Here is a 17494-nt window from a genome sequence, read left to right as displayed (position 1 = left end):
ACAGCGCCTACCTAACTTAGTCGGCTCTCCCCTCGGCGAGGATCCGCCCCCCCCCCCCCCCCACTTGCCGATATTACTGGAGTGCTGGTAGAGAGACCTCAATCTGATTTTTACAGCAAAAGGAAAAAAATATCCCATCCTAAGCTTTCAGTTGAAATTCCTTAGAGAAATTTCTGATGCTTGCAGGTTGGATACCAGAAGAAATTGCTCTGAGCCTGGGGATTAGATCGAGGTAACTTCAGTTACCAGATTAGATTTTTAGTCGCTACAAGTTTGGCCTAGACATCTCATTTCAATATTTCGGAGTTATGGATGATACAAATTTTTGAAAGTGTAGCTTGTGACCTCGGTCAATAAATGTTTCTGTAGTACAAATGTGCGATGCATGGCATTGTGTTACTTGCATACAGTATACGACTGAAAAATTTCTCACGCCAACAAAACTGACATGTCTTCATCAGATTCAGTATAAAATAGGTCTTGCAATCTAGTGCTGGCGTACCGTTTCTTGACCCGCCCATGGTCTATGGATCAGGCATGGCTCAACCATCACTAGCATCACTTTGCTCTTTTGGATTTTCTCCGGTTACAACATCAATGGAACTTTCTGATGTATGGGTATTCTTAATGCTAGGAGCACATTTGGCATCTTTTGCACTTTATCCCCTATGTAGATAGATTGGTATTCATGGTGCATTCATAAAAAGAAGTCATGTAGAAAACATTAAAGTATGAGTACGAAGCAACATTGTGAATTTACTTCAGGGTCCAAACGAATTTGGATCATGGCTTCCGGAGCAGGGCATTAGTTGTGGGAAAATAGTGGAAACACCACATTCATATAACTAAAGCCTCATAATATTAAGAGTACAATAAATCTGACGTTTTCTACTTTAAAAAAGCAATAAAATCCGTTGCATGCGGTTCTTATTTGTAACTGTAATAAAATAAATTGTTGATCCCCATGGATTGTTCTACAGTCTGCATCCACATGTCCTGCTTTCCTTTTCCAACAGAATGCAAAGTATTTATTGATATCTCTTGAATGAAAGTACAGAAATTCCTTAAAGCTATCCTTTTGGTGACTCTGATGCAGACAAGATACTGAGCTACCCCTTTTAATCATCCTATAGAAATGCTCTCTTAAACCCTGTTTAGCCTAACAGAACAAGGCTTTTACTGCCTGGCACGTGTTAATACCAGCCTAACGGCTACTGCTGCTTCAAGGACAGCTTGCCGAAGCTGAACTACCAGAGTAAGTAAAATGTCTGCATTAGGATTCCCAAATGGGTTTCTCCAAAGCAGTTGAGTCAAGAGATGACTGATGGTAAGAGTAGATATGTTCCTGTGGCTTCTGCTGCTCATCAGAATAGCTCAATGCTGTCACATCTGCATTGTAAGTCTCAGAACTCATTTCCAAATTCCCACTGCCTCCTAAGCCCAGAAAGTCTTGTGTTAGTCCAGCATCTCCTACCCCTGAAATATTTTCCTGCCTGCTGTGCTGCATCTGACTTCCAGGAAATATGCCAGGGCTCTCCTTTTCTGATCTCATGGCAAATGGATGATTCATCAGTCCAATTAAAGGCACTGTAGTAGGTTTGTAACTACTCACCCATGGTGAGTTCATCAGAATGTTACTGCGACCACTCATGTAAGAGCCCTCATCTTCAGCTGTCTTGATGCCAACACTATTAGCTGCTGAATTCCCAAGGGAATCTCCTTGGCTTCCAGAAGATATGTCCATATGATCACGAGTAGTCACATTACTTGGGAAACTTTTTAGGAGCAATGGTGATATAGGATCCTGGCTGGTCTTTGCTCCCATCTCTGCAGCTTTCTGTAGCAGTGCAGTTGCAGACATGTATGGAGAATTCATGGACATATAAGGGTAGCTTGATGCACTTCCATCAAGTGGAAAGCCTGAATCCTTGGGTGATATCTGGTTGGAGAACAATGCTGTGTTCCTTGTAATGAGAGCGTAAGGGGACAAAGATCTCAGATGACTGTCTGAATTATGGTCATTGCTAGACATGTTTGCTATCACATCAGTTGGTGAAGCGGGGAAGGTAGGTACTCCATGTGAAAAGATATCCTGCTGGTGACCATGCAGGCTTCCCACCATTGTTGCAAGGCTGTGGTTAACCCTGGAGTTGTCTTCAGCCAGTGCATCACAAAAGGCTCGATGTGTGATGAAACTATCCTTTCTGCATAAACATACAATAGAAATTTGAAGGCGTGAATTTTCATATGTTGAATGTGAGATATAAATGCTCATATTGAAATGTGAGATATAAATGCTCATATATAATACACCCATCAGTGCTAAATGATGTCAAGTAATGCCAAAACTCAATATTTCATTGGCATTGCATTGCTTCAGTTGCTGACACAGTGACATCTATGGGAACTGGTAAGCTCATTTGTTTTTAATTAAATTGGAGTAGCCTCGTAGGCAACACATAAATAAGTATCCTTCCAGTTCTTGTACTTCACATGAACAGACTTTGAGTTTCCTTTGAGTATATTTTCCTTTTAAGCACATAAACCTTTGTTATCATGGCTAGCGCTGACACATATGCTTTACTCAGCACTCAAGGACCCATCCTTTGCCCATTTTTGTTTTGGTAGCTGCAGTTGTTAACTACTATATACCTTGAAATATTTAGCCTGTGTAACAGAATAATATGCATAAAGTCATAATCATGCATTTCTTTCATTGAGTCACACGTGCAGAAGTATGACAGTGTGATACAAGAACAGTTAACTTCATTGATCATTCTACAGCCAAGTGTAGCTCGTTTAACTACTGTCTATGGTGTTGTTGGTTGAAGAGTGACATACCTTGAGAAAATTGTTCCACAGTCACATCGGTATTCCTTGGTACCACATATCTTTGTGTGTGCCTTCCAGTCCGATTGAACAGCATACTTCTTTGAACACCTATCACACTTCCACTTCTTCTCCCCATGCTTCCTGGAGTAGTGCTTTTTTATGCCTGTGAGATCGCCCAAAGCTCGGCTGGCATCATGGTGAGGACAGGTGAGCTCAGGGCAGACATACACCTTCTTCTTAGCTTCTGTGCTGCTTCTCTGCTTCAGCTTCCATGGTAGGTTATGACCTCTCCTGTGGAGCTGGAGGTTCTGGTCTCTCTGAAAGCCCTTGAGGCAGACCTCACATATATATCTGTTTGTTGCAAGGAGTGTCTTAGGTGACAAAGCCACTACTTCCACATCAGGATCTGCCAGAGGAATATCATAAACCAATGTTAGGTTGTTACAGGTTGAAGTGCTCATTCAAGTTCTCTTTGTTTATCACTTCAGCTTCTAATCATGTCATACATTGAGACTTCTAATCATGTCATACATTTAGACCTATCAAACAGTCCATGTTTCTTTGCTACTTCGGTTGTCAGTGAATCACAGTGCCATAAAGTGCAAGATTTGGTTTACTATGATACTATGATACTATATCTAAGAATCCTTTGGTTCCATCTATATATCTCAATTCTTGGTGGGAATGAGTGTGAACAAAGTTAAACAATCTATTGCGGGGATAGGTATATAGCTGATACTAATGGCCAAACAAAAAAAAACTGTTGAAAACTATAATCTAAGGTGAAAACACTATATCATGTGTGTCTTAGTAAAAAGTGGAAACAACATTGCATAATAACATTTTTCTTGCATACCTGGATTCTCAGGTGAAGGATAAGGTAAGATTGTTACATATAGTTTCTACTGCACTTCAGAAATTTGGATCACTCTTCATCTATCTCCTTTGTTTAGTTTCTCATAAAATTGTAAGTAATAACCAAGATCATTCTTTTAAACATAGCATTCATGAGTTTCTTATATTGCACTTGCACGTGTGTTCATGCAGTCATGCAATCTTGATTGGAAAAAAAATTAGGCATGTATTCATTGTTTATGGCATGATGACCAACATTAGTTGAAAAGTGATGTTATTAAATGCTTTAAGAAACCTAGTGTGCTAGTTGAAAAATTGAAGCACCATACCTAGATTTCCTGGATGACCTCGTCTCTTTTTCACTGCAGGCATGACAGTGTCACCTTTGCTTGACCCAGCCGCACAAGCTTCTAGCTTCGCCTGCTGCTGGAAGTTGTTCAGGGATTCTTCTTCCGACGTGTGTGACATTGCTTGGAAGTCCAGATACTGGTTGCAGAGGGTGCCAGCAAGGTGAAGGGGGATGGTGATTTATGCACAACGGAACCAAGGGGTTGCAATTAGACAATAGGGAAATGGTTGATTTAACTTTCAGTCAGCATCATGACTGCAATGCTGACGCTATTATTATAACCCATGGAATGCGAATCTGATTGCCTCATCAGCACGAATGTTCCGCTTATTGTTTCTAAAGAATTTGTCAGTATCCTGAAGTTTGCTAAGCAAAGCTCCACGGAAAAAGAGTAGTCTTGAGCTATGTTCTACTGTATGCTCATTTCATTGCACTCTGGTTACTGTTATGCCTGGTGTGCCACTCTTTTGATAGAAAACCCATCTGGAGGACCAGAAAGATAACCCATCTGGAGGACCAGAAAGATCTATAAAACTGTGGACTGCAGATGGTAATTTTGCTGCTGATCTTTTACAGTTTAGAAAGCTGTATGCCTTGCAATTATCGACAGGAGAGGCCCTAATGTATGTCATGTTTCACCCTGGGGATTAAACTAGCTTGTCAGCGTCAAGATGGATTGTTTGGGTGGTAAATTGATAACGTTGTTTTCTTGAGATGATGTCGCAATCAGATGGAGGAATAAAATTGAGGCGATCTGTGTGAAGAGCAGGCAGGGGACGGTTTCGTCGGTACAAGGGAGGATGCCAACTGTGAGATCCGGCAGAAGAGACAAACGTTGGCCGCAGTTTTTATATCCGGCTTGCCGTGGTATCAACCTCCTCTCTTTGGTGCAACTGTGAGATCTGCCCTTGTTTTAGTATTTGGAGTTTTCTGAGCTGCATGAAGCCTGGAGGTTTGAAGAGTTCTACGTCATGTCTTCCAATTCAGAAGCTGTGTTACCAGAAGAGGCTGAAATGTATGTCAAATGAACCGTTCACCGATTTGGCGTCTTGCTACCATGGTGAATAGCAGGGTTCAAAAGTTCTACACATGACTTTAATTTGTCGGTTATTTGGTGATATTGTCAGGATTGGCCTTATGACCTCTGTTAACCTCGCCTCTTGGATGTTATCAGGTATTTTTCGAGTTCTTGTGAAGCCCAAAAGTATGGGGCTTCTGTGCTCATAACTGGTAGCGAAACCATGAGGGAAACATCATTTGCTGCAACTCGATTCAATCGAGCGGCGTCCACTTCGCCATTGAGCTTTGCCTGATACCCTGATACCCTTTGGAACTGTACATAACAAATCATTAGAAGCATGCTGGGTCTGGTCATTACTCACTCCGGAGTCTGGAGCAAGCTGTGCCTGTGTTTCATCTTCTCTCCAGGAGCCATGCACTGTTTACTGATAATGAAGGGAGGGCCTGGCTCGTTCGGTGACACCGAATACAGAACAAACAAAGCGCCAAAGCCGTTATCCGGACTGCCCTATGCTGGCGTCCTGGTTCAGCAGCTTATGGATTTACAGTTTCAGAGCTGAGGCCTGCATCTTTCTGAATATCAGCAGACAAGGGAAAGGACAAAGGAGCAGAGAAATTTACAGTTTCTGCAAGACAGCAACTGAAAAGGACGGCATGAATGGAGTACAATTTACAAGGAATGTTTTGTTTCTGCTGTTCTGCAGCGACTTCTGACTGTTTCCCCTGCACTTTCTCGCAGTGGCTATTCAGGCTATTGTGATATGTGAGCACTGAATGGCCGGCTGGTGAATGGTAGATGGAATGGAATGAAGCTTGGCAATTTGCAACAGAGATAACTATTACTAGTCACTACCCATCCAAATACATTGTGCACAACAGATTAATGAACAGTCACTCCAACTGCTAGAACTAAGGAGGAGCTAGAGCTAGCACAGGAAAACAAGCCCTAGGAATCAAGAAGGGATCGGGTCATATCTCGTAGGTGATGCCGACCCTGAGCAGCTGGTCCTTGGGGATGGACAGTGCCTTGTGGCTCTCCCGGAGGTTCTTCCGGAGGACCCCGTACACGTTGTTCACCACCACCCTCTTCACCACCGACGACCCCGCCGCCGCCGTCACCGTCGCCTCGCCCATCAGGTACACCACCCCGCGCGCCGCCTCCCCGTCGATGAACCGCTGCTCCTCCTCCATCGCCGCCGCCACCGTCCGGTCGCCGCCGGCGAATGCGGCCTCCTCCTGGACGAACACCTTGAGGCGTTCGAGGAGGAGCGTGGCGAACTCCCCGTGCCCCTCCATCGGGTCCGTGTACCCGTACCTCGCCACGCAGCGGAACACGCGGTGGCCCATGGGTCCGACGCGGCGGAAGATGAAGCGCTCCGGCGCCGCCACGCGCGGGATCGGGAGGTGCTTGATGGAGACGAACACGAAGACGGCGTGCACGGAGGGGATCTTGTCCACCAGCCGGTGGAACACGGGCGGGATCCCCTGCACGAGCTCCGAGTAGAGCAGGCCCACGCCGGGCACCCGCCGCACGTCGTGCCGCGCCAGCACGGCGGCCAGCTCCGCCGCCGGCACCGCACGCTCCAGCTCGTGCCAGTAGCGCAGGACGTGGACGTAGTGCCACGCCGCCATGAGCCCCATGAGAACCAGCGAGAAGCAGAAGGGCAGGTACCCTCCCTCGGCGAACTTGGACAGGATCGACGACAGATACAAGAACTCGGTGAAGCCGAAGACGGCGTAGAACGCGGCCACCAGCGCCGGCGGCGTCTGCCACGCCAGCAGCATCACCACCGCCATCAGGTGCGTGGTGATGGAGAAAACCGTCACCACGCAGATGCCGTACGCGTTCCCGATGTTGGTCGTCGTCTGGAACGCCAGCGTGACGGCCACGCTGGCCGCGCCGATCAGGAAGTTCACCTCCGGGAGGTACACCTGGCCCTCGTACTTGCTGGAGGTGTGCACCACCTCCACCGGCGGGAAGCAACCCAGCGACAGGGCCTTGGACAGGATCGCGAAGGCGCCGGACAGCATGGCCTGGCTCGCGATGATGGCCGCCATGATCGCCACCACGAACACCAGCCAGAACATGGGCGCTGCATTGTTTTAGCTCACGTCTTCAGCTTTGACATACATTTATTTGCATATATGTATAATTTCTTACTACTACTAGAACACATGAACAAGCCAAACAAGCCATTGATCGATCATTCGGCTGTACCCGGGATGGACTTGAAGAAGGTGTCAGCGACGTTTTCGGGGAATCTGCGCAGATAGGCCGCCTGACCCATGTAGCATAGTGAGACGGAGGGGAAGAGGATACAGGTGAAGCTGATCTGCAAGAGCGAACGAATAATTTGGTAAGGAGTAGCTACTATAAACAGCTAACAAGATGTTCCGGTTCCGACAACTGCAGAGGGAAACACTAAATCAAATTAGGCTATGGCTGTTGGCACCTGAATGGCCCTGATGTTGAAATGGCCAAGGTCCGCAAACATGGCCTCGGCGCCTGTTTCCACGAATGGACATCGAATTTGATAGATCAAGCACGGGGTTTTGCATCATCAAATGTTCGAAACAGACAGTAGGTCTATTTGAAGACATACCTGTGATGCAGAGGATGACGCCCCCAAGCGAGACCCAGGCCTCCTTGCCGTTCCTGCTGAAGTACTGAAGGATGTACATGGGGTTGAAGGCCCGGAGGACGGTGACGTCGTGCACGGCGAGGTTGTACATCCCGGTGCTGGCGATGAGGAGGAACCACACCGAGATGATGGGGGCGAAGGAGTAGCCGACCTTGTCGGTGCCGAAGCGTTGCACAAAGAAGAGCACGAACAGGATGGCCACCGAGATCCACACCACTTCCACTGTAGCAAAAACGGCATCGGAAACCGGTTCTAAAGCTAGCCATCAACCATGCCATAAGCAGGCTCACGAGTCAGTAACTGGTATGTGAAAGATGCAGCATACATTGAGTCAAGTTGGGCGCTTTCTCCCTGATCCCACTCACTGCCGACAGCACTGCAAGAACAGAATCCATCAGGAACACAAATCGATCGACGTGCTCCGATTGGCACAAATAATTATTGCCATCTCGCTCCGTACCAGAGATCGCTGGCGTCAAGGTCCCGTCGCCCATGACCATGGAGGTGCCGAGAATGGTGATGGTGAAGAGGCCGATCTTGGCGGCTTTGCTGGACTCGAGCTTCTCCTTGAGCCACTGCGCCCTCCGCAGCCGCGAGCTGGGCGCCTCGACGCCGTAGTTGGACACCGTGGCGTCCTCGGTCTGCTGGTCCGGGATCATCCTGATCTTGGCGTACCGCGAGATCAGCGAGTACAGCGCAAACGTCCCGCCTGTTTCATTCATTCATATGGACCATAACCATGCCGTGTCAATCACACGCAGTGCATTGCTCCGGTTGAACAAGAGTAGTGATCGATGTCAGTAACGGAGGACGACAGCTAGGTAGGTAGCTCACCGTCGCCGTTGTCGTTGGCGTGGAGGACGACGAAGACGTACTTGAGCATGGGGATGAGGATGAGGGTGTAGAGGATGAGCGAGAGCACGCCGAGGAGGTCGTCGGGGTGGCGGATGCCGTCCGGGAAGGTGCTCGAGTACACGTACAGCGGCGACGTCCCGATGTCGCCGTACACGACGCCGACGCTCTGGAACGCCAGCATCAGCGTCCGCGCCCAGCTGCCCTGCACGACGGCGCGCCATCCCGATCCGTGTTACCGATGATGTCTATCTGTGAACAATTTAAGTAGCGCACGACGGGAAGTGAGCTAAATTAAACGTGTGATCCTGACCCTGGAGCCGTGGCACTTGTCGCCGGAGACCTTCTCGGCGTCGCCGTAGAGCGAGTCATGGCGCTTGAGCCTCTCGGCTGCCGCCGCGGGGCTCTCGGCGGCGGCTTCGGCTGCCGACATCTCTTCGTTCCTCGCTGGTGAGTGATCTCGGGGTTTATGGTCGATCTACGGAACCTCTATAGGCTTCAGATCCCGGTGCTCGGCCTGTTACAAATATTCTTGTGAGAAGCCGAAACTCAAATTCTCAAAATATTCCGAAAAGAAAACTATGCAGATCAGGCACTCTTCTTCTGTCAACAGCTAGCCAGGAGGATGATCTCGGCACGGAGAAATGTGAAACGATGGGCTCCGTTTGGTTCAGAAGTTCAATACAAATAAACAGAAAATGCAATGGATGAACAATGTTTCTACTATACATTTGACTAGACGAGAAACAGATAAATTATTAATAGCGAATAAAGCTGTGAGATGAGATCCCGGGGAGGAGAAGGCCGGGGACGACGGCGGAGGAGATACCCGGGATCCGGATGGATGAGGGTCTGGAGAGACGCTTATATCTGCCCCGCCGCGCTCAAGGATAGCAAATCCCTTCGCCTGCTGCCCTGTCGCCATCTTATACGCACGGCATTCACAGGGGCAGCAGATGCCATCGTATCTCCCCGCTGGGAGAACAGCCTCTCCGGTGCCAAATCTGGAGAGATCGATCTCTGATCTCTCTGCCCCGGCACCGCCTTGCGAGGTTGCGAGCGAAGACGATGAACGGAACTGGCTGGAGGTGGCCTGCCTCTCTGTCGTCTCTCCCTCTAAACCTCCCATTGGTGCTACGTGGTTTATGCGGTTAGTTATTACGTTTCACCTGTCAGCGACGTCGCAGGATTAAGATCTTTCGCTGGCCATGTTTGGCTTGGTCGTCCAGCATGCATGCGTCGTCATCAGCTGTTGCCTGTTGGTTGGTTGTTGTTGCAGTGGTGGCCGCTTCTTTCTGTTCTGGACGAGATGAAACGGAATGATGCCGTGTCTTCAGTCAGCAGGAAAGAAGACAGCGGTGGGGGCGGGAAACAAGTGACGGAGCTGATCTCACGATCGAGATCAAGCTCTCCACGGAATGAACCAGAGAGAGATTGTGCGGCCCTGGGCTGCATATATACTTCGTTCTCTTTGGAACATGTGTGTATTTTACTAGTAGAATTTAAGATTCAAATAGAGGCGTATATCGGTCGTCAATTGTTATTAATATCTCTTAACTAGTCAATAGGTAAAAAATATATTCTGTAAAAGAACAACCCTCCAAATAGTAATGCTTAGTTATCAAACAAACACGATATTTCTATTTGATAGAGATGAATATTTTTTTTATATCTGAAAATGTCAGTTTTTGGTCTACAGATAAATAAAGTTATTTTGGTCAAATTATGCCGGATCTTGAAGTAAATGACAGGAAGGGAGCAGCAAATCCTTAGACCTTCGGTACATATGTCATGTATGGTAAGGCAAGTATATTATTAGTGCTGTATTATAGATAATCTCATGCATTATTGCCACATAACTTGACAGCCAAATTATTAAAAACTCCTATGGTTGTTTTTTAAGTTGTCTCATAAAACCCCTTAGGAGAAACAAAAATGGCAAATTGCATGACAGGGTAAGTTGAAAAAAAAAGTAAATTGAACCAAAACATAGTTTAGAGGGTTATTTGAACTTTCGAAGGGAGTAATTTGGATTTTTTCCAATAAATTAACCACTACGGCGTCACTAGATCTTGCTTTCATGCATGAGTCTCCCAAAATATCATCTACCAAGAGGTAGTGCAAATATGTGCTGCTGCTGCTGCTGCCAATCACACATGCATACATGATACATGTACAGCGAGAAGTGGTGCAATTAAACTGAAAACTATGTGTGCGCGTTCATGGAAGCAAACTGAGAGGCAATCAGACAAAATGGACGGAGAAAAAAATGATTAGTGACGCATCACCTGCGAGAAAGTGACTGAAGAAGGCGGCGCCGGCGCAGGTCTACGAGCTCCGGCGATCGGACTTCTCCGGCCGTCGCTACGCAAAGGCACAGCCACCAGTTCGAAGCAGATATATGCAGTCAGGTTCTAGCGAGAGAGCAAGAGAGAGATGCTGTCGTGGCTATGTCGCCTAAAGAACGAAGCCACATTAGTCAGGTTCGCTTTGGAAGATGGTTTTGAATACGTAGATATAGAGGCAGATATTGCACGGTGTAATGAACATGGTCCTATTAGACCTGTTTTAGTGATTAAGTAACAATATAGTCATTGGGATTAATGGTTTGTCAAGGATGTACCTTGTAGGTTTTCTAGATCCTAAAATATGCAAACCAAACCATGGTAAGGTCTGAATCATAGTATTCAAGTGATCCAAATGGTGGTATTTTCCATATCCAAATGGTGGTATTCAAGTGACCAAGCCATGGTATCGGGATTATTTTATGGTATTCTAGAGCATCCAAGACGGTATTTTTGGTGCTCAAGTGGCGGTATTCAATTCAAAAAAATCAGTACCACCGGATGTTCCGATGGTCCACCGGAGCAACCATCGGACTAACCATCAGAGCAATTAGTATAACGGGGAAATCAACTTGAGTTCCAAGAAGCACCAGATGATCCGACGGTGGGTTTTTTAGTAGCGTCGGAGCAGTTTTCAAAGAAGGCAGAAAAAGACCTATAGCACCGGATGTTCCGATGCCTTATGGAGATGACCGCCGAACGAAGCATATTTACTTTGCGAAGTTACAGAGAGGTTTTGACCAGAAGCTCTTCAGCACCAGATGTTCCGATGGCGCATCGGAATGAAGTGTTGGATGAAGCATCGGAGTAAATCTGTTAGGGGTCCAACGGCTACCTGCATCAGTAGGGGGACACCGGATATTCCGATGCCTGCCTAAAGTGACCATAGGAACATCCGATGGTATACTTTAACTAGCCGTTGGAGCAATGACTCCCCCTCCACTTGCCCATTTGGAGTTGTTTGAGTGACCAGGAGTGCATTCAAGACCAAGACTCATCAAGAACACATCTCCATGCCACAAAAAGTGCAAAAGTGATTGATCCAAGGTTTAGCACATGCTTAGAGAGTCATTAGTGCTAAGATAGGCCTAGAGAGAGAGTGCAAGGTATTGCTACTTTGTGATTGGTTCAATGAGCTACTGAACCACCATTGCAAGCTTGGTGTGCCGGCGCCTTAGGACCTTAGTGGCTTGCCGACAAGTCTTCAACCCTCCAGCTTGGTGTGGAGCGGCGACGGCGACCGTGTACGGGGGACGAGGAGACCCCTTCCTTCGTGGAGAAGCTCCATAGTGGGGACGACGTCAAGGTGATCGGAAGAGAGGGAGTGGTGAGCCTTGCCTTAGTGGCAAGCTTCTCATCCGACTTGGCGAGAGACTTTGTGGCGAGCCCAAAACCTTGATCGGAAGAGACTGTGACCGGGAGAATATCCTGGATGGAGCTCCAACATGGACTAGGGGTGGCATTTGCCTACCGATACCACGGGATAAATCGTCGTGCTAAGTTTGCATCCTTTCTAACCCACTTCTTTACGTTTCCGCAATTTGTATTTGCAACTTGCGTGCCTTTACTTTCATAGAGTAGCTCTTGCTAGGATTGGCTATAGGTTGCAAAACTCTTTGTGGGCTGGAAGTTTCACTAGATCAACATATAGATAGCATGATCTAGTTAATGTTTTGATGCTTTATAGTTGAAGCCATAGGTTAAGGTTTTAAGTTTGCCTAATTCACCCCTTCCCCCTCTTAGGCTACGAGCACCAATCACTGGTAGAAAACTCATCTTCCATCCACTCCCTTTTATCCCGGTTAATATTTGGTTCAGGACTAAAGGTTCACCAACCAGGACTAAAGCTCGGCCACTGGCGGGGGGCTCACCAACCGGGACCTTTTATCCCCGTTGCAAAGGCTAGTGGAAAAAATTATCCCGGTTGGAACCGGTTGGAAACACCAACCGGGATAAAAGAACCCCCTTTACCAACCGGGATAAAAGGTCCTCGACCCTTTAGTCCCGGTTGGTAACACCAACCGGAATTAAAGGGGGTCTTTTATCCCAATTGGTATTTCCAACCGGGATAAAAGGATCCCTCACGGGTGGCTGAAAAAGACTAAAGCCCTCGGACCCTTTAGTCTCGGTTTGTGTTACTAACCGGGACTAACCGAGACTAAAGGGTTCCCCACGAGTTAATACAAAAGGATTGCATCCCCTATATAGTCAGGTGTGCTGTGTAGGTGGGATAGCAAGGAAGCTACACGCGAGGCTTGAGATCGTAGGTTCGAATCTCATGCACTGCGCACGCGCATATTCACGTGAAAAATTGCGTGACTTGTGACTTGCGACGAGCGCGTGTAGGGGGCGCAAAATCCTTTAGTCCTGGTAAACCAACCGGGATAAAAGGGGTCTTTAGTCCCGGTTGAGTGACCCGGGACTAAAGACCCCCCTTTTGTTTCGATTGCTTTATCCCGGATGATTTTTCGGAAGATTTGCTCCCTACCAACCGGGATAAAAGGTCAGTTTTCTATAAGTTACCCACGTGTAATAATTGTGAAAAGATAAGTAACTTATCGCAATGGTACAGTTAAGGACTTTGGACTGCACATTACTATCTGTCATCAGTTAGTTGTCCATATCGCAATGATGTACAGTGAAGAAATGATAGTAACTTAGGTGGTGTTTTTTTTGAAAAAGATCGAACTTATATGGTCCATTATATCAGTGGTAACTATATTGTTGGCCGCAGATTTCGGTGTGTGCTGAAATTAGTTACTACCGCTATCACTGATTGTGGGTCGGCTTAGGCCCAAATTGACCGCTTGGTCCGATAAAAAAAGATTGATAAACACATTTGCATGTGATATGCATGCATTGCCATGCTCCCAATATATCCATATGCGGAAAACACATTGATGATTGATGAAGCTCGGTAGCGAAGATGTTCATGGTGATTTCGGGGGTGTTTGGATCCTGGAGCTAAAGTTAGTCCGTGTCACATCGGATATTCAGATACTAATTAGGAGGACTAAACATGAGCTAATTACAAAACTAATTGCAGAACCTCTAGGCTAAATCGCGAGACGAATCTATTAAGCCTAATTAATCCATCATTAGCGAATGTTTACTGTAGCACCATATTGTCAAATCATGGACTAATTAGGCTTAATAGATTCGTCTCGCGATTTAGCCTAGGGGTTGTGAAATTAGTTTTGTAATTAGCCTATGTTTAATACTCCTAATTAATGTCCAAACATTCGATGTGATAGGGGCTAAAATTTAGCCCGGGGATCCAAACACCCCCTTCGTCAATCAATCCAGTCTTTTAGAAATGTTCCTATAGGTAGTATGTACACGTGTATGTTTATAGAGGTTAATGTGGGTCTTCGTACACGGTGCAAACGTGAGCATACGCGCTCAAAATAAAATCCAGCGAGTTAGCCTCAAAGCTAATGACCTGCTTATGGGGTAGTAGTGGAGTAGCATCAATCAGTTTCCATGGGATGCATGTTGTATCACTTCTCTCAGCCCCTTCCAAAAAATCAGTTTAATTTGTCGTCTCCACGGGTCTCTCCCCTCTGCAACTCTTGTGGCAGCAGGCTAGCTCAGAATCTAGCAGGATTTTGCAGCTTGGCAGTTGGCGCACCACGACTGACCTGACTAATGACGTCTACTGCGCATATATGTACAGGCTGCTGGGCAGCCTGGGACATGACTAACGAAAGTTTCTGCCCCCCTCACACGATCGGCTGCTTCAGCCAACCAGCCTGCCAGTGCCGGACGACTCAAAAATCACCCAAATGCAGTGCTCCACGGCGCCGCTGATCTCCTGTCTCTCCACGATTAGTGAGTAACTTGACAGTTGCATCGATAACCCTGAAGAAACGCATTCCATCACGTGTGCACCTTGCTTCCTCAAGAGAGAAGAAGACAGCGATGCAACTATGGATAATGGCGCTATGACCAGGTTCAGTCGCTAGTGGCTGGTCTGACCAAATAAACGAACCAGGCACGGCCAATAATGAAACACATTATTACACATCTTCCTTGTCCTTAGCGGCATCTGCATCACAGCATCAGCCTATGTATCAGGTGGTCAATGTAGTGCATTGCTGTGGAGTAGAGCACGACGGGGAAGTGGAGACGAAGCGATCGGGAAGTGACGCTACCTTTGGAGGCTCCTGCGTATTCGGCGGTGGCGCCGCATGCTTTTGATGATCTGATATTCTGATGACGATCTTTCGGACGCGACCTGTCGGCGCACTGCCGCACCTTCCTTTAAATCGCCTGATGGTACCATTGCTGCGTGCGCTGTCAGCATCTTACTGCTCGGTCGGAAGTCCGACACACCGTGTTGTGTCCATAAGATGTACATGCAGCCGTGGCCCGCCCGCCCGCCCAGCACGGAACCTGATTTTTTAGCCCAGCTCTAGCCCGGCCTGGCACGGAGAGCTTCGGTCCCAGGCTGGCCCAGCCCGGTAGTTCGTGCCGGGCGTGGGCCGCCACCCCCGGCATGACGAGCGGCCCGGCCCGGCCCGGTGTAAAGGAGCTGGCCCGATAAAGGTCCGTATAAATACCAGCTGGTCAACCCAGCAACCCTATCACCTCCCAGTTTCTTTCCCCGACTCCCTATCGCCATCGCTCGCCGCCATACTCCCTATCGCATCCTCGGCTCCCCTCCGATCTCCCCTCCACCTACTGCCGGAGCCACCTCCCTCCCTAGTCCCTACCGCCATCTCCCGACGGGCAGCAGTGCAGCGTTCCCTCCCTCCCTCACAGCCTCCTCCGGCGCCGCCTCCCTCCCTCGCAACCTCCACAGCCGTCGGCGCCGCCTCCTTCCTCGCGGCCTCCTCCACCGCCGCTGGCTGAGCGGAGAGCCGCGGCGGTAGCGGCGCGGGGAGTAGGAGCGGCGGTGTGGAGGTCCGACGGTGGCGCGAGTAGGCGGCTGCGGGGAGCGGATGCGACAGCGATGGTGACGGCGAGAGGGCGAGCTACGGTGCGGGGAGCGGGAGTGGGAGCGGCGGCGGGGAGGTCGGGCACCAGCGCGGGGGCCGGTTGTGGGAAGCGGCGATGGCGGTGGCGAGGGCCCCGGCAGCGGCTTGCGGGGAGCGGCGGCGGCGACGTGGGGACCCGCCGTGCCTCGCTGGGCCCAAAGCCGGCCGTGCTTTACGGGCCAGCCCAGCACAAAAAAGGCCTTGCGGGCTCGTGCTTGGGCCACCGGTGAGGCTCGTGGGCTGGCACGGCACGGCACGATGAATCCGTCATGACGGGCTAGACCCGGCACGAAAATTAACGGGCCTTGCTAGGCCCGTGCTGGATTGGGCCGGGTGGCCCGAATGTACATCTATAGTTGTGTCTTCCAAGTTCCGTCTAACTGGGCTTCCTCGTCACCGCCTCAACCTCTGATGATGGGCCTCAAAGCCGTGTATCGTGTGCTGTGTTGTTGGCGCTCGAGTGGCCCAAGCGAGCCCAGTGCTTGCCTGTGAAACGGATCGTCTTGGGCCCACTTGCCTGTAAGCGAGCCCCAGGACAGGCCTCAAATCTTCTTGGCAAGCTTCAAGTCTCTATAACATTCTTTCGTGTGGAATGTGGACTGATATAATACTGTCGTTACACAAAAAGGTTTGTTCCCAACCTTTTTCTCATCCTCACCGGAGCCAACTCAAACACGAAAAATTAAAGACTGAGCAAGAAAAGGTAAAGAATAATCCAGGTACAGCTCTCTACCTAAATTAGGCTCTATCCTCTATCTCTATGGCATTGAGGCGAGTTTCAATTTTCAAAAGCATATTTCTTCTTCGCCTCTTCAGAGACCTGAATGCTGTCAGTTAAGAGCATCAATCCTTTTAGATCGAAACCATAACAGTAGAATCGTACCAAGATTACCACATCAAACTAGCTAGATTACACAGACAACATCCAGCCGTCAGCCTCTTTTTCCCATATAAACAGACAACATCCAGCCCACACACATTAAAGACCCACGACGACAAAGATTCAAAGAAAGAATAAATCGGACACCCGATTCTAGCCGGGTTGTAACCCAAGTTATTACCTCACCAATCCATTCTCACCAGGAAATAAATATAACCCACTCCAAATCAAACCTCCACCATCAAACACCATACCACCCTAAACTTTCCAACACATAAGTTATATAAACTACTGGTCACATATGATAAAAACCCATATGATAGCTACTAGTGGTCAAACAAGTTCTATTCAGTCACTTTCTCCCAATAAGAACTGCACAGGGGTAACCCACGCAACCTGTCCACCTCCCGCATCATCTCCTCCACATTCTGGTCTATCACTCTCTCCTAAGTTGATCATCACCTGACGAAGCTGCAGAGTTACAAGACAAGTTAATAGTTTGGACTAATGTTAACTGAAACCGAATGCAGGTTTATGTTTAATTCAAGCTCCTGCTATTGTTACAAGGAACTGTGATCAAATCGGATGCCATTTCCAACAATGAGATAAGCTGAATGGCATAATCATTGACAGAACATATGTCACATTATTAGAACATATGTCACATTATTAGATGACTTCATTTGTTACTAACCAACCATACCTCAAGGTAAATAGTAAATCTTATTAAACCTTAAGGT

General features: G+C 48.0%; 2 protein-coding genes across 2 annotated transcripts; both read right to left on the bottom strand.

The window, feature by feature from the left end:
* Positions 1–380: 380 nt before the first annotated feature.
* On the bottom strand, positions 381–5031 carry LOC140222504 (protein indeterminate-domain 7-like). The gene is made up of 3 exons (XM_072293198.1): positions 4017–5031; positions 2842–3238; positions 381–2204 (listed from the first exon to the last, which is right to left on the bottom strand). The coding sequence occupies exons 1-3, from the start codon at positions 4153–4155 to the stop codon at positions 1274–1276; spliced, it is 1467 nt and encodes a 488-aa protein (XP_072149299.1). The 5' UTR covers positions 4156–5031; the 3' UTR covers positions 381–1273.
* Positions 5032–5863: 832 nt separating this feature from the next.
* LOC117852661 (potassium transporter 19) lies at positions 5864–9751 on the bottom strand. The gene is made up of 8 exons (XM_072293195.1): positions 8864–9751; positions 8533–8755; positions 8159–8407; positions 8024–8074; positions 7660–7920; positions 7510–7562; positions 7275–7389; positions 5864–7149 (listed from the first exon to the last, which is right to left on the bottom strand). The coding sequence occupies exons 1-8, from the start codon at positions 8981–8983 to the stop codon at positions 6026–6028; spliced, it is 2196 nt and encodes a 731-aa protein (XP_072149296.1). The 5' UTR covers positions 8984–9751; the 3' UTR covers positions 5864–6025.
* Positions 9752–17494: the final 7743 nt, after the last annotated feature.

The sequence above is a fragment of the Setaria viridis genome, chromosome 1 (genome assembly GCF_005286985.2).
Source record: "Setaria viridis chromosome 1, Setaria_viridis_v4.0, whole genome shotgun sequence".
Taxonomy (NCBI): Eukaryota; Viridiplantae; Streptophyta; class Magnoliopsida; order Poales; family Poaceae; genus Setaria; species Setaria viridis.
This window is presented reverse-complemented; position numbering and strand designations above follow the sequence as displayed.

Excerpts from the sequence above, each read along its gene's own strand:
- LOC140222504 (XM_072293198.1), bottom strand. The coding sequence starts at position 4,155 with ATGTCACACACGTCGGAAGAAGAATCCCTGAACAACTTCCAGCAGCAG. Across the intron at positions 3,239-4,016 it reads AGGTCATCCAGGAAATCTAG|ATCCTGATGTGGAAGTAGTG; the intron begins GTATGGTGCTTC and ends TTCCTCTGGCAG. Across the intron at positions 2,205-2,841 it reads TGTGGAACAATTTTCTCAAG|AAAGGATAGTTTCATCACAC; the intron begins GTATGTCACTCT and ends ATGTTTATGCAG.
- LOC117852661 (XM_072293195.1), bottom strand. The coding sequence starts at position 8,983 with ATGTCGGCAGCCGAAGCCGCCGCCGAGAGCCCCGCGGCGGCAGCCGAG. Across the intron at positions 8,408-8,532 it reads CGCCAACGACAACGGCGACG|GCGGGACGTTTGCGCTGTAC; the intron begins GTGAGCTACCTA and ends TGAATGAAACAG. Across the intron at positions 7,150-7,274 it reads CTTCTTCAAGTCCATCCCGG|CGCCCATGTTCTGGCTGGTG; the intron begins GTACAGCCGAAT and ends AAAACAATGCAG.